This window comes from Centruroides vittatus, unplaced genomic scaffold, assembly GCF_030686945.1.
Source record: "Centruroides vittatus isolate TY-2023 unplaced genomic scaffold, ASM3068694v2 contig_400, whole genome shotgun sequence".
Classification (NCBI taxonomy): domain Eukaryota; kingdom Metazoa; phylum Arthropoda; class Arachnida; order Scorpiones; family Buthidae; genus Centruroides; species Centruroides vittatus.
In genome coordinates this window covers 74,946-99,411 of record NW_027122215.1, presented here as the reverse complement: position 1 = coordinate 99,411, position 24,466 = coordinate 74,946, and the positions used below count along the sequence as shown (strand labels likewise).

Here is a 24,466-nt window from a genome sequence, read left to right as displayed (position 1 = left end):
TGTTTACAATTTGATATCATATATATTATAAAAAATCTAAGATCAAACTTAATAATTAAACGTAAGTTGAACAAGTTTATTAATGATTCAGATACTACCTTTGCACGTTGAACAAGATTTCTAATGAACAAAACTTTGTTAAAAATTGTATATATTTATAATTTATAAATAGCTCAAATAAGTTTTGTAATTGAGTAATATGTTTTGTGACTTTAAACATTTAAGTTTATATTATTACAAAAATGTATGATTAAAGAAAATGGATAAGATGTTATTACAGTGGAAATAATATGTTACAATAAGATTAAACCATCTATGGCTGGTTAACAATTGAAATCCCCTTGTAACAGGTTAAACCCTGTTACAATAAACTCACTTACTTACTTACTTACTTACTTACTTAATTGGTAGTCATTTGAAATTTTGTTGAATATGGTGTCAAGTTTCTTTGAACATTATGATAAAAAATTAATAATAGAATGTATTATTTAAGGAATTGTAAAAATTTGTTAATGATAACTTGAAGTTTGAGTATCTTAGTTGCTTTCTTGTAAGTCTACCATTTAAAACAACATGGAAATACTCTTTCATAGTACTTAATGTTTTTAAATTTATGTTCTTATTCACATTTGAAGACTGTTCAACTTTTTAAAATTGGAATTCAAGAAGTTTAAAGCAACCACTTCAAGAGTGTTCAGTCTTTTAGTACTGACAGTTTTGAATAGAGGTTATACAAGTTTTTTTTTTCCATAATAGACTAAAATTTAATTAATTTTGTAATTGTTCGATTTTTTAATTTAATTGTTAAAGGTATTGTATAGAAGATTTGTATAGAAAAACTGAAATAGATGATAATAAAATTATAATAGTAATTATCAAAAGCTCAGATCCGAGTAACTAATTCTTGGAATAAATTTATTATTTTGTCAAGTATCAGCTTTGTATTAAATGTATTATAAATGTTTGCAAAAAATACTAAATAAATAAAATTGTAAGGAATTGAATAATTAATTATACCAAAAAGATAGAAGAAAATTTGGAATATAAATATTAAAAATATTTTTCTATTGAATTATTATTAAAATAATAATTTCATTACAATATCATATTAATTTTATTATTAATATTATAATCAGAGGCAGATTCACAGGGGCTTAAGCTCTTTCCATCAACACAAAAATTAAAATTTATTTGTTCAAACTTCAAAATATTGTTTTTAAAAACATATATATGACAGCAAATACAGTTTACTGGCACAATTTAATAAAAGTTAATTACAGTTATTCAAATATTTTAAATTTTTGTAGCTTCCTCATTACAGTAACTAAACATTGTTCAAAATTATCTAAATTATTTGAAATGAAGTTGAATTTAATTATGGAACAAGTGGAATTATAACTAAACTTTGCAATATTTCACTAAAAATTTATTTACTAAAAATGAAACAATGTAATAATTATACTAAAATGTGCAAAAATATGAATTTGTTAATGAATCTATTGATTAACTGATTGTGTTTTTGTTTGTTTCCTATTCAATAATGTTTTCCCCTTAATGTCATTTACAATTTTGTGTTGGTTTAACATTTAAAATTTAGACTAGGTTTTATTTAAAATGTTTTGTTAAGTATTCAGTCCAGTGTAATTTTTCATAAGTTTACAATAAATCTAATAACATTCTATTCAGTTTAAACAGTTTTTGATATTTTCAAACCATATTTAAATGTGCTGACAAAACAAATGAGCAGATCAACAATGCACAATGTGACATTTAATCTATTACTGTTTCCATTACAGAATAAAAAAACAAAGCAAGAATTATATCAATTTATTTTGGGAAATGTACAAAATCAGTTACAACAAATATTCTGTCTATTCTTGGATCAGTCCCAAAATAAAAAATAATGTTATCTTAAATCAATACATGGATCACTTAATATATTAAATAACACAACTTAAGTAATGAGTGTTAAATGTAAAGAATTTTCAACCAAAAATAGTTCAGACTATAATTGTGTTTAACAAAAAAAAATGTAAAATATGCATGTGAATATTATTAATACTGAAATTTAATATTTTTGAACCATAAACTTTATAATGAGTTATATCAGATTCTATAACAATGAATTGCTTTTCTGAAACAGTTAAAGAATTGTTGTGTAATTTACTATTTCTTTTGAAGAGAACTGTACAAAACTTGGCATCATGGTATAAAATGTAGTAAAGTATTATATACATAAATGTATGTATTTATATAAAAAAGGTATGAGGAAAGAATTCTTTTCTCATATTATTAATTGAAAAATTTAATTTTAATGTTTAGTTTCCTTCTGTAAAAATTTTTTTCAAAAATAAAAAAATGTAATATGTAACAAAACACAGAAAAACGAGAAATATCAAAATCTTTTTATAAAGTGAAGAGAAAAACAGTTTACATCCATCATATTTTAATTAAAATTATTGTATTGTAAGATTTATTTTCTCAATCTGAGGTTGAGTTAACATAAGTTCAATATTTGTTACAGTTACTACTATGATTTTTGCAACAATTATTTCTATCCTGATCTGCAAAAATTATTTATAACATTATATTTACCGAATACAATCAAGTACATGGACGGGTGTCTCAGAAGCTCGTCTCGGGTTCCTTATTCTCCAACAGTTCCATTCTCCAATCCCCTTATGCAGCCGATCACTTTGTTGGTCTGTCCAGATCTCCAGATGGAAAGAAAGTTGTTGCTTCCATTGGTCCTTCGACCCTTTATACCCCTCCTGTTCCCCCGCCGGGTTTATTGCCCCTCCAGGCCTAACGGACAATGGAACATTTGGGAAACTTACCAAACAAAGGGTATTGTGTCCGACATAGAATAATTTATGACAAGCGATTGTCACAGTATTTCCTTAATAATCACCTACTGGGCAATTTTTTTTGTGGACAATTATTGGAGTAAAAAAATATTGATGTTGTAAAAAGGAAAAACGCATGATTCTAAAACAGATGTAAAACTAGTTAAAACAGAATATTGTGACAAATTTAATATGTTTTTTAAAAAATAATCTGAAGGACATACTTGAATTGCTTTAATTAACTTCATAAATTTCAATAATTTCCAATATCGGTAATATTGAACATCAATAACAATATTAACCAATATTCATTTTTTTACTTCAATACCAGAAAATATTGCATTGATAGTCAATTATTCGATAATATCAAACACCAAAATATTGGTACTGATATACCAAATATTGGTATATGGGTACCAATATTTAGGTGAACTGGTGCAGTTTACTTAACAATACAAGTTAGATGGGCGATTATTATAGAAAATACAATACTCATTGACTTGGAAAGAACTATGGTATTTTTGCTAAAATGTTCATTAGTAAAAAAAAAATATGAAATGAAATTAATACAATTTTGTATTCTTAAATATAAAATGGTCTTAATTTTCTTTTATTATTAAATGATTTGTAAAATTTATTATATTGGTAATCTGTTGAAAATTTATTGCTCACTTTAGTCTGTAACAGTTTGGATTTTATATATTCATAAAATATAAAGGATTTTTGTAATATCAAATTATAATATATTGTAAAATTTGAAATGTAAAATTTCCATTGGAAAAAATGCATGTCTGCACATCATTTATGTAAATAAATCCAAAAATTGGGTATATACTTTAATAATATGGATACAATGTATACCTGTGTATAAAATAAACTCATGAAATTAAATTTCACTGAACATTTTATGACTTAGTTGTTGTAAATTAAATTTTAAGCTGTAAATTTGTAAATTAAAATAAAAATTCACACGAGAAATATGTGGATATGTGATCACAAAAACATGCCCAGCAATAATATGTTATGCAGCAAAGCACTATTTGTAAATTTTTGATTATTTACATATAATCAGATTTGTTGCATAGTAGATCATTATTGTTAGATGGTTTATTAAACTGTGAATAGTAATGAAAAATATATTATGTTTATAAGTGATGTTAATAATTTTTTGTATCTGATCAAAAACATTGTGATATTCAACCAATTCTGAAAAAAAGAATTGTGGTTTTTTTTTTGTTCTGTTTGCTTTTGATGGAGAAAAAAAGTTCTTTTTATGCAATTTGAATAAAAACTGCTTTTTCCAATTAATTTGAGTGTGTGGGGATGCATTTGAAAATGTATCTGAACTTAGTTTACATTATAGAACCCTCACTTGGAATTAGACAAAGAAAGTTATACATATAACTGAAATTTTGTTATCAATAGTCTATATTTGTAACAAGTGGGCAAAGAGAGTAGAGGGATGGGCTACAATAAGCAACCAGGGAGCTGAAGCACCTAGTGTTTAATAAAGTTGTTATTGATTTCAGAATTATTTAATCAATAGTTTTCTGATATTTGAACAAAATTTCATTATAACAAAGTAAGATTCAAAGTTGTTATAATGAAATGAAATTTTGTTGTGTTAAAATTTGTTTTATTCATGAAAGTTTTTTTTATAGTAATAATATAGAATTAAAAAATTTTTAATAATTATACATAAAGCTTAATTTTATTATTATTTTTATACAGCTAGTCATTTTTTAGGAAGACGTTTGACAGTTTCAAGACATCTTTTTTCTTCAGGACAATTTTGGAAAATGGCTGTTCGAAACAGTAATTGTGATGTTGTTATGACTTTTCCACAAATGACTACTGAAGAAACTCTGTTATGGTTTCTAGCTCATTTAAAAGCTCGTGTTCCAGAACTAATTATTGATGTTAGACAACATCAATACACTGGAGTATTTGGTTTCTATCTGACTGCAACTTATGAAAAGTACTGTGATAATCTTTCTATTTTTTTTTTTTTTTAATTAACATTTTATTGAGTTAAGAAATTATAGTGTTTAGAATCAATTAAGAGGAAAAACTTTTATAAGCAAGGAAATTATATAGCATTTATTACAAACAAAATATGTTTTCAGTAATTGCAATATAAAAGACATGTCAAGTTTAATCATTTTATTTTAAAATATCAAGTCTAAATGTTTACATTATTGCTTTCATTAACAAAATAATATATTAAAACATTAATTAATTAATTGATGTTTTGTATTTCATTAAAATATTTTAGGACTATTTATTTTTGGTCATTAAAAAATTTTTAAAATTTTATAATAATTTGTTTTTCAATTTTAAAAATTACTGTAAAAAATTGATAATTGAGTTTTCTGTATTTTGTTTAAAATCAGTTCAAGAAACACTTGTTCTTATAGAGAAATTAATTAAGTTATTAATATATTAATTTGCATCACCAAATAATAAAAGGAAAACAGGTTAAGCTCAATGTTAAACATTTGAACAAAATCTCAAAATTTTATGAAAATTCGTCTTTACATTTGGCAACACTTTTTGACTGTTAAAAACAACAGGAATATTACAATTATACATACAAATTTTCAATTCTTTTAATTCTATGAGAATCCGCAGTAAGGAGGTTATTGCTCCAAACCTTTTTGTGGCATCGAGACTTAACCCGCTCACCTTGTCACTAGATGGCTATATTTGTTATTTGTCTTCGAGATTGCAAGATCTGTCAGATGTCAGGTCCTGACACCAGTTAAGAAGTAACTCGTCCTAACTCACGATAAGAAACATGCTTAGTTACACATTGAATAGGAGGGTTTCGTGGTTCAAGTGGGGAGGGGTTGTGGATACATCAATAGGATGACCAATCCTCAAAAGAACTGATATTGATACCAGTTAAACAAAACAACAAATTTAATATTATAAATGAATCAATGATTACATATGAACTAATACAATTAGACTATATATAGACTGACTCAACATCTCTATCAGATAATATCTCAAAAGGGGTAAAATGTATTGAGAATCTAACTACCTATACCTATACCAAGAGAGAGAGTTTAATCAGTCTAAGATAATATCTCTGGTCTTTGGATCCAATCTGTTCAAATGTCAGGACAGTGATTGAGGATCTTCTTAAGAGGTTGCTTTCAGAGAAGAGATAGATGAGAGCTGGGAGACGAGAGAGTTGACAGACTGAAGCTTGGCCTACAAGCTTCAAGGCGAGTCTGCCCTGAGACTGGGATTTCTGCCCTTTTTATCTCTGACTCCCCTTCAGTTGGGGGGGTAAGTCTTTCCTATGTGACAAGATGCAAAAGCTGCATCTCACAGGCAGCTGTCTCATCAATGGGTGAGACATACTTGCAGATGTATCATCAGCTGGAAGATAAGATCTCACCTCGGGAAATAGCTAAACTGGACAGAAGCTTATTTCCCTTTGTTTCAGTTTCTCATGAATAGGTAAAGTGGTCTGTGCCATTTTTCACGCATGAAAACAGCTTAATTGCATTAATTATTAAATAAAGTTTAGAGAAATTTTCTAACTTTAAAGAAAGGCTCTTGTTTTGACTCCAGCTTCTCACAATACAAATAAAATTTATTAAGTAACAACCTGATAAACTGATGTACTGTACTTTACATTAAGAATAAACATCAAAACACCAAAATCCAGCAAATAAAAGGTACTTTAAAGGCAAAGCAAATGTTTTTTACTATTTTAAATGCCTATCTTCAGGTTAATTTTTAAAAATTGTATACCTATAAATTTCCACTGTCATCCATCTGTTTGTCTGTCTGTCTGTCTGTCTGTCTGTCTATATTCCTGTCTGTCCTTCCTTAATTTTGAGAACGGAATTAGATAGATGAAAGTTGAGTAGGGACAGGAGGCTTCTAAGCTTTAACTTTATATGAACTTCTAGTTGAATTCAATTCAAAAATTTTTCCTGGATGGAGATAAATAGATGATTGGCATGACTTTTTCTTGCAGGAAAGTATGATGTACAGGGGCAAAGCACTACTAATTTGAGTTGGAGAGCATATATATTAAATGAAATAAATTAAAAATATGATTAAAAATTGCAGTCCAGAATTGTGACGATGTCACAATAAATAATTGCTCATTAATTCTATAGTAGAATGCAACTTGATGGAACAAAACAAATTAAAAAATGGAACTCAATTGGAGCATACTGTTCACATGGTAGCAGTAGGTGATAAAAATTAAAAGTATTCACAAGGCAATGTCAAAAGTAGATCATGTTGAAGGAAAGGAGTTGGCTTCCTTGAAGTTGATGGCAGAGGCCTTTCTAGCTGCTTTAAAAATTTCTAATTTTTCCAAGTACTTGAGATGGGTTTTATTGCTGATATAATAAAGAATTGATCTAAATGTATGTAGATATTGTTATCAGCCACGTAAGCAACTACGAATGTCCTGTAGCACCCATATATTCCAACTGTTGGTTGATTCTACGATTGGTGAATGGGATGGAATACATTAATTTTATATTTTGCAATGTTTAAAATTTTTTGAATGTCATTTTTTACAATGGATGTCCTGAAGATGAGCTAAAATGTTTGAGTATTCAGTGTTTGTGAAAAGAAGCTCTAATTAAAGCCATGAATTTATTCTATTTTTAATAATTTTGTTTTGAATAATGTTTTGACAATTATTCTTTTGATGAAATTAATAGTGAGAGGATTTTATGGGAATAATAAATCATATGAAATTTTTATTTAATTAGACTAATTTTAATATTCTTCCTTGTGTAAAGGTGATATAACTTTTTATAATTAAGAATTAAAATTCATATACTTAAAGAAAGATAAATGTTTTAAATATTTCAACTCACTTTATTAAGTTTTGATTGACTAAGAAATGCTCTCTATCCTAAAAGTGTCAGTATTTTCTTTCATGTCATAAATTTTTTGAATGATCAAAGAATGCAAATCTTGCTCCCCAACCTTTTTGTCAAACTATAGTATTACATGTCTTGTAACAAGGAAAAGTTTGTTATATTGTTGAATATATATTTTCATTTTTTTTCTTGTAATTGACTTGTTATATCAAATTTCAAGTGAAGTTAGTATTTTTACTCTCCCAACCAGGAAAAGTATGGCAATCAGTAAAAAAATTATCCCCCAAAGATTTTTATATTTTTGGATTCTGGTCCTTGAAACGTTGAAAAATGCAAAAAAAATTTAGAGGTTTTTTCTGTGTGTGGACATTGGTGAGGTGGGTAGGCACAATTTCATTCACTCTGTTTGAAGCTTAATAACTCCTGTGCTTTTTGTCAAAAATTTATAAAATTTTGCAGGAAGGTTTGTTTATTAGGGGAATTGATGCTGTTAAATTTTGAGTAAAGGTTGAGAGATGGGGAGATAAAAGGGGGTTGTGTGTATCTCCAGTAGGGTCAGACTTAATGATGATTTTATTGTTATTATCATTTACAATTTTTTTATAAAAATCCATTCCTACCCTTAAAATTAAAAGCTATTTACCATTTTATGATATTTAAAAATATAAAAGTTTTTTAAACAGAATGTCATAATAGATGGTGCCACCAAATGTTGCTAGGAAAGTTACGCAACTTGTTACTGGATTTTTTCTATTTATAATGAGACATGAAACACTCTATATATTATTAAATCCAAAATTTTATATTATGAATTTAAATTTCCAGTAATAATAATGAATTACTCGAGTTATATTGTAGAAATCTGAACTTATATAATGAGAACATTTGTATATTTTTGAAAAATTTCCAATTAAAATTTCTAAATACAAGTTTAGAAAGTTTAATGAATAAGTATTTAGTCTAATAATTTAATGACTGTCATAAAATATTTTAGATTTATTTAAAAATACAATAGCTCATATAGAAGCAAATATCAAGCAAATTGTTGTTTGTTATTTTCAGTTTGTTAAAAGGAGCAGAAGATTTGAGATTAAGAAAATCATTAAAAGAAGAATATGGAGGTGGTTTAAAAGAATTTGTATGGGATGAAAGAGAATACTTTGAAAATGTAGATAATCAAACTGTTTTTCTTACAACTCAAGAAAGACAGAGCATCATTCTTAATATGTTGTATAGTTTTCGAGCAGCAGAAGGGGACCAACTGTTACATTTAAAATTTGCTGAAGGTCAAGCAATAAGTAAATATATGCTCTTAAATATTAATTTCATTATATTGACACATAATAAAGTTGTTATATTTTCTAATAAATTTCTAGTTCCTCCTTGTATGGCAGAAGGTATTTTATCTCAGATTTTACCTCTTCATAACAACGAAGATTTGGATAAATTAAAAAATAGCTGGGTAAAAGCATTATTCAAAGCTCAACCTCTTGGTAAATAATGCTATTTAATGAAGTTTTTTTTTTTTAATTTATTATCTACTTAAATTTTTAAATTAAATATTTTACATATATTTTTTTAATTTAGATAGCATATGTGATTATTTTGGTGTAAAAATTGCCATTTATTTTGCTTGGTTGGGACATTATACCAAAGCATTAACAATTCCTGCATTCTTTGGATTTTTTATGTGGATTAGTTATTATGGTAAAGATCAAGTAAGTTTTGTTATGATTTTTTTTGTTAATAATTTGTCACTTTTATTAATGTATGTGAATAATATATTTGTAGGCAACAGAAGATTTATGTTTTGTTGTATTTGCTTTGTTTAATGTATTGTGGGCAACTTTATATTTGGAATCTTGGAAACGTCATTGTGCAGAATTAGCTTATAGATGGGGTACTTTGGATAGCCAAAATGAATTATTAGCAGAACCAAGGCCACTATTTTCTGTAGGTTATTTTAATTATTTAATTTCTAATGTAAAATTTTTACTATCAAATATAATCGTAAAATTCTACTAAATTATCAAGTTACAAATAACTTTGAGTTAAATTTATTTATAGTTAAACAAGTTTATCACTGAGATAAGTAATTTGTCATCTATTGAATATAACCAGTAATTATTTAATTTTTTTTAATGTTTGAAGAAAAAATAGTTTGAAATAAGATCTAATTCTACAATTTTTACAAATGGAAAATACAAATTATTAATAATATCCAAATACTTCAACATGTATCTTTTCCAGTTATACATCTATTTAAAATAAAATGATTTTATACTTAAATATTTATCAATTATTTAAAAAAATTATATTACTGTAGGGTCCATTAATTAGAAGTCCAGTTACTGGAAGAATGGAACCATCTTATCCTTGTTGGAGAAGGAATTTATTTAGATATTGTGTTAGTCTTCCTGTCATTGCATTTTGTTTATTTATTGTATTCATTGTGATGTTTCTCATCTTTGAACTTCAGGTATTAAAAATTTGAAAATATTTTTTAATACTAATAATTAGAAATTTTCAAAATTTATTCATATAATTTTATTATTTTACAAACAAGTTTAATATTATATAAATTATTAATTATCAATATTTGATTTGTTAAATTGTCTATCAGTAGGAATAAAATATCGAGTTATACACTAATATAATATTAAAGTAAAAAGCCATTTAATCAAAAATGAAAATATATGCTGTAATTATTTAATTCAAATCAAGATCCATAAATACATATAAAAATATTTTATTAAATAAAATAACATAGAATCAATATCAGGAAAAAATCCTATATTAAAATTAATATAAATCAATTAAAGCTTATTAGATCATCCAGAACGGATAGGTACTTTTTTAATGAAAAAGATATTATGGAAGATGAAGAACTAACAAATAGAATTGGTAAAGCTGCAGCTGTAGGACCTTGCCATTAAAAGTTATTTATAACAAACAGGAAATTAATAAATTTTCTGTCTCTAAAACAGTTTTTTACTTCCATCCATTAAAATGAGATGAAAGCTGAGCATGAAAAGGCAAAATTGATAAAAGATAGAAGCTACAGATGTGAGAGTTAACAAAATAAATATCCATTTATTTATTTTGACAGGCAATGGAAGGAGAGAATTTCCAATAAAACTGCAAAGAAAAGGTTGGATATACAGTAGAAAGCATATTTAATAGTGCTGACAGAGTAAATTTAATATACAATGATATCTCCTACTTCGAACAACTCTAACTTTAAATGCTTTGGAGCTTGAACACAAAATTCGACAAAAATTCACCTCAGAGTTCAAGCTATGTTCAGTGAAAAAATGTGCTCGAAGCATAAATGCAATCTGTTATATGTCCAAGTTATCTCTCACTCTCACTAGATGCTTGTATGTTGTATGTTTTCAGTGCTTTTTTTGCTTTATTTTTGATGTTTGATTATATACACTGTATTGTATGTAGGGATTGCAATTGCTGGATCCCTCATCCAGCAATCCAGCTGGATCCAGCGCATTCTTCGGCCTGCAAATTTCTAAATAATGCCGCAAAAGTCTACGTCGTCGCGTTGCCGCTTTGCTAACTACTAGACTGCTACTAATTACTTACTCACTACTTTATTAACACTAATAATTAAATTACTTATAAATAAACTATACCTTAATAAATCCAGCAAAATTTAATAAAATAATAACGTATTCGCTTTTAACGATCTTCCTCAGTTACAAAAAAATACAACATTAACTATAGAACATAAAATGTGTTTGGAATAAATATAAAAATAATAGTGCTTAATTACATTCCATTTTTTTAAAACAAGATACATAGATGTACTGTGGTGTGACGGGTTAAAGAAAACCACGCTATATGAATAATCTCACGGATGCACACGTATTACAAATAAGTAACAGTAAAGACAATTTTATTCGTTTATCAATGCGGATTACAAAAAGGTTAAACCGATTAATCTTTTCTTTGTCTACAATGCGTGTAGTCCGGATTGTACATTCAATCGCGAAAACGGTTGGTTTACAATCTGTTTTAATCGCGTTACTATACTAATTAAATCTACTTAAACTAAGTTATAACTAATGTTAGTTAGATTAAGAAAGGAAATATAAGATGGTTGTATTATAAGAAGATTCCCCCTTTCTTTGTTTGGCGAGTTTAGGAGGCCTATTACGATTAATGAAAGACGAAACCTGACTACTTGGGACTCCTCCGGTGGGACAAAACATCTAAATAAAAGGAACTACTTCACTTCTTGATCACACAGTTCTCTAACACAACTCTGGATTTCTCTCTCTTGTTCTTTTCTTCATCGGCGACTTCCACCCTCTCTACACGTGCTCCTCTTCTCTCCGTCCTCTCGCCAATGCCGCAAATCGTCCCCCTCTCCTTTGACAAGGGGTGAGTGACCTCGCACTCGCCCAAAACTTGCCATGAGAAAAATATTTTAGAAAATTAGTGAAAAGTCATAGACGATGGGGTTAGTGGAACAATGTTAATATTAACTTATAAAATACAATAATACATACATAATTACATGGGGGGCTTCACCCACCACAGTACTGCCAGGTCTGATAATTTTCGTATTGTATACCGACGTAATTCCACTGTTTTCAAACTTTTAAGAAACGATAAAAAGAAAGAGGATTGGAATTTAACAATGGGTATATATTCGGTGCCTTTACACAACCAACGTTTCAATTTCAAGCTTGTTTATGTGGGTGCAACGATGCTCAGTTTAAAACAAAGGCTCAAGAGCACAAATATACAATCAGTAAGAACCTTGACAACACTGCGCTGACATCATACGCAAGACAGAAGGATGTTAACGTCCAATGGGATCAAGCGGCAATTATAAAAACGACAACGAATAGGCAAACGGTCAAACATCTTGAGAGATTGGAGATCTGCAAGGTGCACATGACAACTGGTTGTATAAACCATAGAGATGCGGACTCATTGTCTACCATGTGGAGATCCTTTTACATTAATTAATGTTATTAACGGACAATGCTGGTTTTGTTGGATTTTATATACAGGGTGTTTTTTTTTTTTTTAACTGACGGTACTTAGAGACATCTGTAGAGCAATCTAACAGCCGGACTGTCGCCAAATTTGGGAGAGTGACTAAGGATGACATGGGAAAGAGATTCCGCGAAGAAAAAAGTAGTACTCAAATTTGCCGGTAGGGGTGGATTTGGCGCTGTTGTAGCAAAACAGCTAAGAATCTGCATGAAATCCAGCTGCAATTAACAAACACACGAATGAATAATCGGACAGCGGTTTCAGTGTAATAACGAAAGTTTAATTAATCAGCAAATAACCTTCTCCCTTCTTCAATGTGATCACCGTCCTGCTGGACAACTTATTGCATCCTGAACACTGTGTTCTCTATGGCCGAACGTAACATGTCCGCAGGAATGTTCATCACAGTTCGAGAAATGTTGTCCTTCAAAGTCATCAAGTTTGGGACAGTACTAAGATAGACCTTGGACTTTAAGTAACCCCACAGGAAAAAGTAACATGGGGTTAGATCCGAGGAGCGAGGCGGCCATGCAAGTGGAAAAAAGCGACTGATGACCCTTTCTTAAGTGAAGTGCTGGTAGCTTTTTTGCTACAACAGCGCCAAATCCTCCTCTACCAGCGAATTTAGATACTACTTTTTTCTTCGCGGAAGATTCCACGAAGAAAAAATGCAGTACCTAAATTCTATCTCTTTTCCATGTCATCCTTAGTCACTCTCCCAAATTTGGCGACAGTCCGGCTGTTAGATTACTCTACAGACGTTTCTGAGTACCGTCAGTTAAAAAAAAAAACACCCTGTATATATTTTTTCCGCTATTTATTTTGTCTGTTTGGGCGTTTTCTGTTAATTTTCATATTTATTTCGAACACATTTTATGTTCTATATTTAATGTTCTATTTTTTTTTGTAACCGAGGAAGATCGTTAAAAACGATTGAAAACGTTATTATTTTATTAAATTTTGCTGGATTGATAAAGGTGTAGTTTATTTAACTTATTCTACTTCCAGTACATAGTTTTATATACTTATAAATAACTACAGACTAATATGTAGAGCCTATATATGAAAACTGGTAAGACTGATAGTCACTTGCCACTGATTATCCGTCTTTACATTATTATAATATATTAATATAAATTAATCAGTAGAATTACCTTTGCTATTATTTAACTTAAAGATTACATTATAATTATAATCTAACTAAACATTTAAAGTTAATTATCTCTATCTAAAGTGTTAAACCGAACCAAACTTAAATTTACTACCTAAATGTGTAAGAAGTTTTACTGATTTATAGTGACCAGTCTAAATAATAAAAGCTTCTTAAGTATTTTTTAAAAATGTTTTATTTCATTAAAAAAAAACATAAATTGCAGGATAGATAGATAGACAGATAACACTTCATTGCACCAAAAATACATCCGCGCTGGATCCGCGCTGGATCCAGCTGGAATGATTTCAATCCAGCAAAAATCCAGCTGGATTCAAAACACTGCTGGATTGCAATCCCTTGTGAACCACGTGTTCCCCTTTGTTATTTTTGTCTCCTCCTTCGCCTACACGTGTGAGGTTTCAAGTCGGAATTGTAAAAGAATCCTGCGTATCATCACACGAGGTGGAAGAGTGTTTTGTTGATTGTTGTTTTTTTTTCCACATAAAACTTAAAGTTTTGTTTTATTGTAAATTTGTCCTTTCATTGGCCATACACTCGCGTGACTTAACAATGGCGTCCGCGACAGGATTCAGAGTATAAATCTCCTCATCAGTACTATACCGGCTGAACGCTCGTTTTGTTCCAGTGTTTTAATTTGTTTAAAATCGTAAGTTGATTGTGAGTTTTTCTTTTATTATGGCTACTAACGATCATGTAGGAAGCACGATCCATGGTAACGGGGTCACTAGCAATCCCCCGTTAGTCGTAACGGGATTCTTAGGGATGATCCCTATGTTTTCGGGCACTCAAAGTGACTCCATTAATATTAAGCAGTTTTTTCAAACCATCGAAAACATCGCTACCCTAGCAGGATGGGACAATAGAGTAAAAATAGCGGTATTACAGGCCAGGCTAAAGGGGGAACCTCTTAATACCTTCTTTTGTTTGCTAGAACAATATCCGTATTCGTACGAAGATATTAGACGGGACCTAACAAAGTGTTTTGAAAAAAAAAGAGCTGGGGAAAAGAATGTATTGGATCAACTACTAAACTTAAGACAGGGCGCGAGTGAATCTGTAACAGACTTTGCTATACGGACCAAAACTCTATTGTCCTGTGCCGTAAAGGATCATTCTAAGATAGACGCATTATGCGACGATATAATTAGGGAAAGATTTGTCTTAGGATTAAACGGAAGAGTAAGAGGGAATGTGCTACGGCGGTCTCCAAAAACTTTGGAGGAGGCATTCGAATTTTCAGAGATTGAAGAGAGAATAGAATTAGATTGCAGCAACCTAAGCGAACGTAAAGGGGTTTATACTGTAACAGAGGAGGACGTAAAACCGATTAGGGGCGGACCGGATAATATCTCAGTATCTAACATTGAGCGCAAAAATAAATCGACAAGCTAGAAAAAAAAATTGAAGCTCTAACGGAGGCTGTTGAAAAGCTCGCCGGGTATAAGGATAGGGATTACAGAAATACTAATAGAAAATGCTATGTTTGTGGGCACCGGGGACATTTTGCTCGTGAGTGTTCATCCTGCGGAAGGGGGAATTTAAACTAATAGAGGGGTGTCATGACGGCCAACACAGCGCCCCTGAGTTGAGTTTATATTTGGCCACCCAAGTTTTTCAATCCGAAAAAGGCCTCCCACTTATAAAAGGTAGGATAGACAATGTAGATATAACACTCCTTATAGACACTGGGTGCAGAAAGGTCTTTGATAAATTCCGGTATATTAAAGCAAATATCAAAAACCTCCATACATAAAGTAACCATAGATGAGGAAAAATTGGGTATTCGAGGGATAACTGGAGTAGTTACCGAGTGTAATAGAATTATCAGAGTCGGAGTGATATATAATGGTTGTAAACATACTAATATTATCGCGTGCATGCCGTTTCCCGCTCATGTGGAATATGAAGCCATATTAGGGATGGACATAATTAATATTACCCCAGAAGTTATTGATAGCATGAGAAGGGTTATAATAAAGGACAATAATCGTAACAGATACAAGGGACACATCTCACCCGTTAACTGTCTTGTTAATTCCCCCATTTTAGTTCAAGGACTCGACGGTTTAGGCATTCATGAAAAGGAAAGGTTTTACGGTATCCTTAGTAAGTATCCAGGGTGTTTTGCTGACTCCATCGAAGAACTGAAAGGGATGATAGGGCCTTCCCACAAGCCAATATTTAAATCCTCGTACCCTATTAATAAGTGTCAATACCGTATCCCGGAATGTTATCTAAAAAAGTTAAAATCATTAACTGATTCGTATCTAAGGGCGGGTATCATTGAGGAGAGTTCTTCTGAGTGGAACTCTCCTATTCACATTGTCGAAAAAGCCGATGGTGAACTACGCATGACCTTAGATCTCAGACTTATTAATGAAATAACTCAACCACAGGAATTTCCATTAGCTAGAGTCGACGAAATCATGAGCAAATTTTATGGTAGCAAATTTTTCTCAATAATAGATCTAAAATCAGGTTATTTTCAAGTTAGTCTAGACCCTTCTGTTCGTCACATATACGCCTTTTCGACTCCCTGGGGAAAATATCAGATGTGCCGTCTACCCCAGGGAGCGAAGAACAGTGGCCGTTTTTTCGGAACGTGATGTCCGAAATCCTAGTGCCCTTTATCGGAATTGGATGTTACGTATTCCAAGATGACATCGTCCTTTTTAGTAAGTCTTTCGAAGAGCATATGATACTGCTTGACAGAGTCGTAAGTGTTCTATATAATGCCAACTTAAAATTACACCCTAGGAAGAGTAGATTTGTCGTTAGGGAATTAAAGTACTTGGGCCATATTGTTAGTCGTGAAGGTATCTGCCTGGACCCCGACAATGTGCGTGCCATTAGTGAACTACAACCACCACATAACGTTAAAGGTGTAAGGAGTTTCTTAGGGATGATAGGCTTCTTCCGTAGTTTTATACCAAACTTCTCTGATATAGCCCTACCATTGACGGCATTAACCAAGAAGAAAGCCAAGTTCCATTGGGACGAAGCCTGTCAAAATAGCTTTGACCGTTTTAAAATGTTACTCACTAACCCCCCTTTGCTGAGACATCCTGACTTTTCATCTGTTTACTGATGCATCTGATATTTGTGCTGGATCAGTGCTAGGTCAAGTAATTGATAATGATTTCGCCCCAGTGGGTTATTTTAGTAGAAAATTTAGTGGAGCAGAACTGAATTACTCCACCGTGGAGAAGGAATGTTTCGCAATTATATTGTCCCTTCGTCATTTTAGACCCATCGTATTGGGACACCCAGTTGAGATTCACTCCGACCATAAGCCCCTTTTATTCATAAAGAGCATGAAGAACCATAATAAAAGGCTGATGCGATGGTCGATAGAGCTAACGGATTATGATCTTAACATCAACCATATAAAAGGTAATAGGAATTTGATCGCTGATTTATTGTCAAGGCCCAAGAAGGTTAGGCCTAATTGTGACTTGCATACTTGTAATGTCGCCTCTGTTACTTCCGAATTATGGAAAAAAGTCATCAAGTCCCAAAAGGAGGACGATTTCTTTAAGAAATTAATGCACAATTTTTCCAACCGTGACCCCAACCCGTTATGTGCCGATAATGATATCCCACCAGAATTTGCTTTAGAGGGTGGTGTATTAGTTCACAATAAACTAGGACGTTTTGGAATCCGCCACTGGAAACAAGTTTGTGTAGAGAAAGGTGCAGTTAATGAATTAATATGGGCATTTCATTGTTCTCCTTTGTCGGTTTAGATAAAACTTGTCATCTGATTGATCGCTACTATTACATAAAGAATCTCCGTGCTCACGCGAAACGCATCATCCGTAATTGTAAAATTTGCCAAAAACACAACCTCCATCGCGGTCGTGCTCCGTTTCAGGAGACTGAAGTTGCTAGTTTTCCCTTTCAGAAGCTTGCGATAGATATCATCGGCCCCCTACAAAGATCGCAGAACGAAAATCGTTATATTTTCTCAATGATAGACGTTTATACTCGCGGAAGCAGTTCCAATCAAAGACCAATCCGCCCAAAGCGTTGCTGATGTCATATTTAATCATATTGTTTGTAGATATGGTTGTCCTAGCATATTAATCTCCGACCGTGGGAGTAATTTCACCTCCAAAACATTCCAGGATGTTTGTAGTCTATTGAAAATAAAACACAACGTGACAACAGCTTATCGACCATGCGCCAACTCCATTTGTGAGTGCTTTAACAAAACAATCACCAGTACCATAGCCCGCATTTCACAAGGTGACAACCGTAACTGGGACGATTTTTTGTCACCTGCGTTATTTGCTTATAATAATGCAACCCATACCTCTACCAACGAATCTCCAGCCTTCTTACTCTATTTTGTATATTTGTAGATAGTTATAAGCCTAATATTTAATCCTTCAATTCTTTGTTCTGTCTCTCCTTTGTTTCTCGATCTTTCTATTTTCACTTTCCTTGCGGGTGGGGCAGTCCTTTCCCAGGAAGTAAGGGGGAGGACAAAAGAAGAAAAAGACCCTGAGGCAAAAGAACGGGAGTAACGGTCATTCTTGGTTTGGAGCTGGGACGGAGCAGACGTGGAGAAAGAATAGGATCGGCTCGTTCAGCGAAATAGAGATCTCGAGGACACATCGTTATTCTGGGTACCCCCTATCCTTTCTTATATATAATTCTATATATCTGTCTAACTCTTCTTCACCCTTTATATAGCATGTAAGTTAGTTTTAACCCTAGTTTGTAATATTCCGGTGAATATCCTATTTGTAACTTGTTATAAATTTGTCACGCTTATAGTGTGTGAACCACGTGTTCCCCTTTGTTATTTTTGTCTCCTCCTTCGCCTACACGTGTGAGGTTTCAAGTCGGAATTGTAAAAGAATCCTGCGTATCATCACGCGAGGTGGAAGAGTGTTTTGTTGATTGTTGTTTTTTTTTCCACATTAAACTTAAAGTTTTGTTTTATTGTAAATTTGTCCTTTCGTTGGCCATACACTCACGTGACATAACACTCTAATTGTATGTTATTTATTGATTTTTAACAATTTCTTCTGCAATTTTTCTTTGTTGACAGTTTTTGTGCCATCTGTTTTGTATCCTTTAGTTCAAAATTTCCCAAATGGAATTTTTTATACCACATTTGACATGCTGGAAGTTTAGGAGCATCTTCCTCATACACATTATAACTTTTTTTTTACTATTTGCATATCCTTTTCAAACTCATAAAGTATAATATGCTTGATATGCTTTTTATCTAAACATTACACTTTGATTTTATTTTAAAAAAATATGAAGTAGAGAGTTTAAAGTAAGCTTCTAAACAAAGAATAAAATCTCACACTATAATATGTTAAATTTCACAACTGTTATAATTAAATCACATCTATATTAAGATGCTGAAGTCCACAGTATATGACCAATAAATGCAATTTTCATTTTATTATACAGTATTTACATATTTAATTTATGGTTTTCATGTTTTAATTTATTATTAGAGCATTTAATTGTGTTATTTTTACCTTAAATTATGTGTGTTTTTTGTTTTAAGTTTATCAAAATGAGTATTGTTCAGAGTCTGGGAATGGATTAATTCACTTTCTATTATTTCTAATGGGAAAAATTGATTCAGATGATTTGGAGTTTGAATGACCTTCTAGAATGAATTAAATTTGAACTACGAGGCACCACTAGTTTGGTTTGGTTGTATGTCCAGAATGGATAATGATAGACTTACAAAAGTGATCTTGAATGCAAGGATAAAAGGAAAGAGAAGGAAAGGAAGACCAAAATGTAGATAGCTTAATAATACATTAAACAATAAAGGAATAAACTTAGAAACTCCAACTAATTTACTAAAAAGTTGAAAGATATTGAAAAAATTTATACATAGGTATTCGAATAACTGAAAAGATCATGTGTATGTTGAATGAAAATTTAAAAGGGGCAAATATGATGATTGAGATAAATATACAGCTGACATGAAAAATGAGATAGTAGAATGTTGTTAACCTTAACTGATTAAATTGTTTAAGTTAGTTTCAGATTGATGATAAATCATAAAAAGCTAATACAATGACTATTATGGTTTTTATTTGCTTCAAAAGATATAAAATAGATATATTTTTTCTGTTTTCAAATATTCATTAATTGAAGTAATATTTTTATGCATAATTGTCCTCACTATTAAACTTTGTAGTTTAAATTTATTCTCATGTGATGATTAAATATTTATTTAATTATAACATTCAAAATTTGGCTGAAAGACATTTAGAATAATCATTATTAAATTCAGTACTATCAATTTAAATTATACTCATATTTCTATTCCTAAATTTGCATTTTTTGTAGAAATGTTTCCGAAATTCTTTTATGAATTTGGAAAAGAGTGTTTTAGTAGGAGCATCTTATATATCACACACACACACACACACACACACTATTTATGTATATATATATGATTTTATTTATATAATGTAATAATTATTGTAGACCTGGTGGGATTCCAAAGTTAAAGCACTGGAATATCCATTTTGGATGACATTTCTACCAAAAGTTTTATTGGGTTTAGTCATCAATGTGTTAGATGGTGTTTATCATCGTATTGCACTCTGGCTAAATAATAAAGGTTAGTATGGATTTTAATTTTATAAAATATCATACTCATTAAATAATATAACGTAATATTTTAAGGAGTTAGTAATAATATGTTTTATGGGTTTAATAAAAATTATTTAAAATGAACTTATTCATTATATGTGTGAAAAATGTAGTTACAATACAATTAATACAATGAAAAGAATAATTATATGTAACTATAGTCAGTGCAGCAAAAGAGTAGACATGAGTCATCCTGAGCTGGAAGGGTCTGTCAGATGAAAGGGATGGAAGGAGACATGATTAATGCGTGAGTAATGTTAGAATTAAGAGTAAGTAATAAAATTTGTAAAAAAATAAATAAATAAATAAAACGATTAAATTATTTACGATAAATATGGTATTAAAATGTTTTAGAAATGTAAAAAAAAAAACAAAATAGCTGAAACAGATCAGATCCATATCTTCTTTTATTTCCTTCATCCGACATAGACCCTTTCAGCTCAGGCTCATATCTATTCTTTTGTTGTGCTGACTTTAACAAGATATTTATAAAGTTAAAAATTTATTTTAAATACAAAACATTGCATCAGTTTCAAATGTTTGCAAATATGAATGATTCTAAATTTTTATGTTTATTACATTAATCTTTTTTATGTTTATAGAAGAAATAAATTGCTTTATTTTGTAGTATCTCTAGAAAAATATTTTGTAACAAATAAATTAACAAATACAAGTTTCAGTTTTAGTTTTGTAGAGATTTCACTTTAAATTATTTAGTTTATTTAACTGAAATAACAAATTTACAAATCCCAATATTTTACCTTTTATTAGAACATTATAATAACCAGTTTAGATGAATCATCATGATAAATAGATAAAGTCATGTGTTTATTCTAAAAAATCGGGATTTTAAGAAATTTCTTATAATCTTTCCTTAGATTGAAGGGCTTTTTCTATTAATTTTCATAAATTTTATTTTATTTTGTGCTTATTAAAAATTAAAATCAAACTCTGTTTTTATATTTATTAAAAATAGATTTAACTGATGCTTAATTAAAATAATTATATCAACAAATTATTTATTTTTAAAAATTTTGTTTTAAAAATGAAATGAATTTTAATTATAGATTTATTATTAACTATTTTAATATTTGTTAGTTAATTAGTAATAGTTACTGTTTCAGATTACTATCTTCATTTTCACTTGAATATGCAATGAAAAAGTTTTTTGAATATTGTAAGCTTGTTAATATTAATCATTACTGGTACATTTTTATTTTATTTAGATTGATTTTGGTATTGAAATCAGAAGAAATATTTTTTGATAAATTTTCTATCTCAAACAAATATTGTTGTTAGGTGTTCTTGCTTTTGCACAATTTCTTTAGTTATTTTTTATAGTTTTGTTTGAAAATTTTTTATTTTTATCTTTTGATGGTGAATGAAAAAGTTCTTGGAGTTATTGTGAAAATAATCATTTATATAACTTCTATATCTTTTTTTAAATCTTAAATTAGCTAAAACTACTAAAGATGGAAAAATAAATTCTAGAAACATTTTAAATTAATAAATAATTTTGTTGTATAATTTTATCATTCTTTTATAATTTTAATAATATAAATATATTTTTAAAACTTTTAAATTCTAAAATTGAATCTTAATGATATTGAATTAAAAATAAGAAAGATCTCGAAAATGTTTGAGAATTCTGTATTTCGTAATTTATACTTTGAATAAAAGTATTTCTTTGTTTGAATTTTGATTTTTAAACTTCAGATTTAAACTAATAAAAATAAATTTGAATAAATATTAAAATTTCTATTTAATATTTATTTAATTTTCAATTTTTCTTCTGATCTGAATAATAATTTTCAACTTATTTCTTTACCAAAATTGAATTAAAGATTTACAGAATCTCTGCAATAGAATTTTGTTTTAGACAAGATCGATATATGCCATCAATATGCAGAAAAAATAAAAAGAATCTTATATATAATGTTTATTAAACATTCCACTAAGAACAAAAATTTATACAGTAATTTATATGATTATGTCATTAAAAAAAATTATAAACACAATAAATACTAATATAAGTAATGTTAATGTTAATGAAATCTTTGACATTGCCCAGATTTAACAATATTTTCAAAGTCAGAATTATACAACAAAAGAGATAATCTTAAGCATTAATCACTGTTTTCTTTACTTAAGGAATTTCTGATTTTAAAATATTCATATTTGAAAATGCAGATTCAGCCAAATATGCAGGGTCAAAACAAGACTTTAGCTTTTGTACCACATTTGTCATTATTGGGTTTTCTTCTTTGTGTGTTTTCAAATACAATCTTTGAATTTCAAATATAAATAATTTTGAATTTTGATTATTTTCATCTCTAATCTGTATGATTTGCACCAAATATTAACATAGAAGAAATTTCAACTCAAATCTTGACAAGATGTTTTCCTGATTCTTTCCATACTGTGGACACTAAGAGAGCTTTTTTCCATGTCTGTTTTGGATTTTGCCAGGTCCACAATGAAGTTACTGGGTGGTGAGAATTGGGGTCTGACATATCTGTCACAGACCATGGATGGACCATTGAATCATGTCAGCATATTTCTCCAAATGTTTAACAATGTGCAAGAAATGTTATAGTCCCCATATTTTTTAAATTTGCTGTCAACACTATTATAAGTTGCTAATATCCCTATATTGCAATTTAAAGCACAAATAATATCAGTTGTTTTTATTTTGCATTATTCTCTATTGGAATCAACTACAATAACATTTTTAGAGACATGTAATGCAGTTAAGTGTGAAGATCTTAAAACATGCCATGATCAACTGGTTAGAAACCCAATATATGCAGATTTATTACTTTTGTGAATGGTAAAAGGTTAGGTTAACGTGCTTATACTCTCTCCAAATCTGACTCTTAAGTTCTTATAACTGTAACTTCTCAGTTTCTGGCATTCCAAACACAGAGAATTACTGAATGTTACTCTTTGTGGTAACATTTCTCATTCACATTAACATTTCAACAATTCTCAGTTATTCAGTATTTTGGTAATGCATGCATTTTTTTTCCAATAGCATACTTGATACAGTATAATAAAATTTTGCTTTGTGTATTCAGAAACATTAGACTTTGAAATGTTATTTGTTATAGTAAAAACAACGTGTTTAAAAATTTTTATTTAACATTTTATGTTAATTGTAAATGATTGTATAAGTGAAGTGTCTACTGGGGTGCAGCACAAATTTACACAGAATTTTATTTTATGTGATACCTATGACATATAACCCTTGTATAAAATCAGATCATTCTGTAGTTTACAGTTTACTATTCAGTCAACTTTTGTTCTTTATCAGGAATTAAGAGGGTTAAATAATATACATATTGTACTCCTTAATTAAGGAAGATTATTATTGTATATGTTGAAATTCAAAGATTCAAAGGATCAAAAATTTTTTCAAATAAATTTATGATTATAATTTTTATTTTATTATTTATTAAGAAAATTATATGTATGTGTAAGTTAAAAAGTAACATGTAAATTACTTGTTGGAAAGTAAGTAATTTATTTTCATTGTAGATTTTTTTAATCTAAAATTGGTATATTTCATTTATATCTAACCCTCAATTTACATGATAGTGTACTGAGTTGGCTATACTGAAATATAGCCAGTCTGGTTGTGGATAACTCGACTGAGGACTTTACAGACACGTGTTGTTGGCAAGAATTAATTTAATGATAGAACAAAGAAATAATTGACAAACAGCTAGTGGAGTTAACCAATATTCTTACAAACTATACAATGCTTTGAGCTTATCCACTAATTATAAGGTATTGCTTAGAATAACAGTATTACTAAAATGCACTTATTCTAAAATATATATATTGCTTATATTAATATATATATACAAATATTTACAGGGTGGTATACTTGGTTGTCGTGTCCTCTTAATACAATT

General features: G+C 29.6%; 1 protein-coding gene across 3 annotated transcripts in view; it reads left to right on the top strand.

The window, feature by feature from the left end:
• The window catches only part of wwk (white walker), a 40,870-nt gene that overhangs the window by 6,786 nt on the left and 9,618 nt on the right, over nucleotides 1-24,466 (top strand). For all 3 annotated transcript variants that reach the window (XM_067271659.1, XM_067271657.1, XM_067271658.1), the window contains exons 2-8: nucleotides 4,578-4,824; nucleotides 8,774-9,009; nucleotides 9,088-9,204; nucleotides 9,299-9,429; nucleotides 9,503-9,664; nucleotides 10,038-10,190; nucleotides 20,382-20,517. In XM_067271659.1, the coding sequence (XP_067127760.1) occupies nucleotides 4,578-4,824; nucleotides 8,774-9,009; nucleotides 9,088-9,204; nucleotides 9,299-9,429; nucleotides 9,503-9,664; nucleotides 10,038-10,190; nucleotides 20,382-20,517 (1,182 nt within the window). The remainder of the gene's footprint in view (nucleotides 1-4,577; nucleotides 4,825-8,773; nucleotides 9,010-9,087; nucleotides 9,205-9,298; nucleotides 9,430-9,502; nucleotides 9,665-10,037; nucleotides 10,191-20,381; nucleotides 20,518-24,466) is intronic.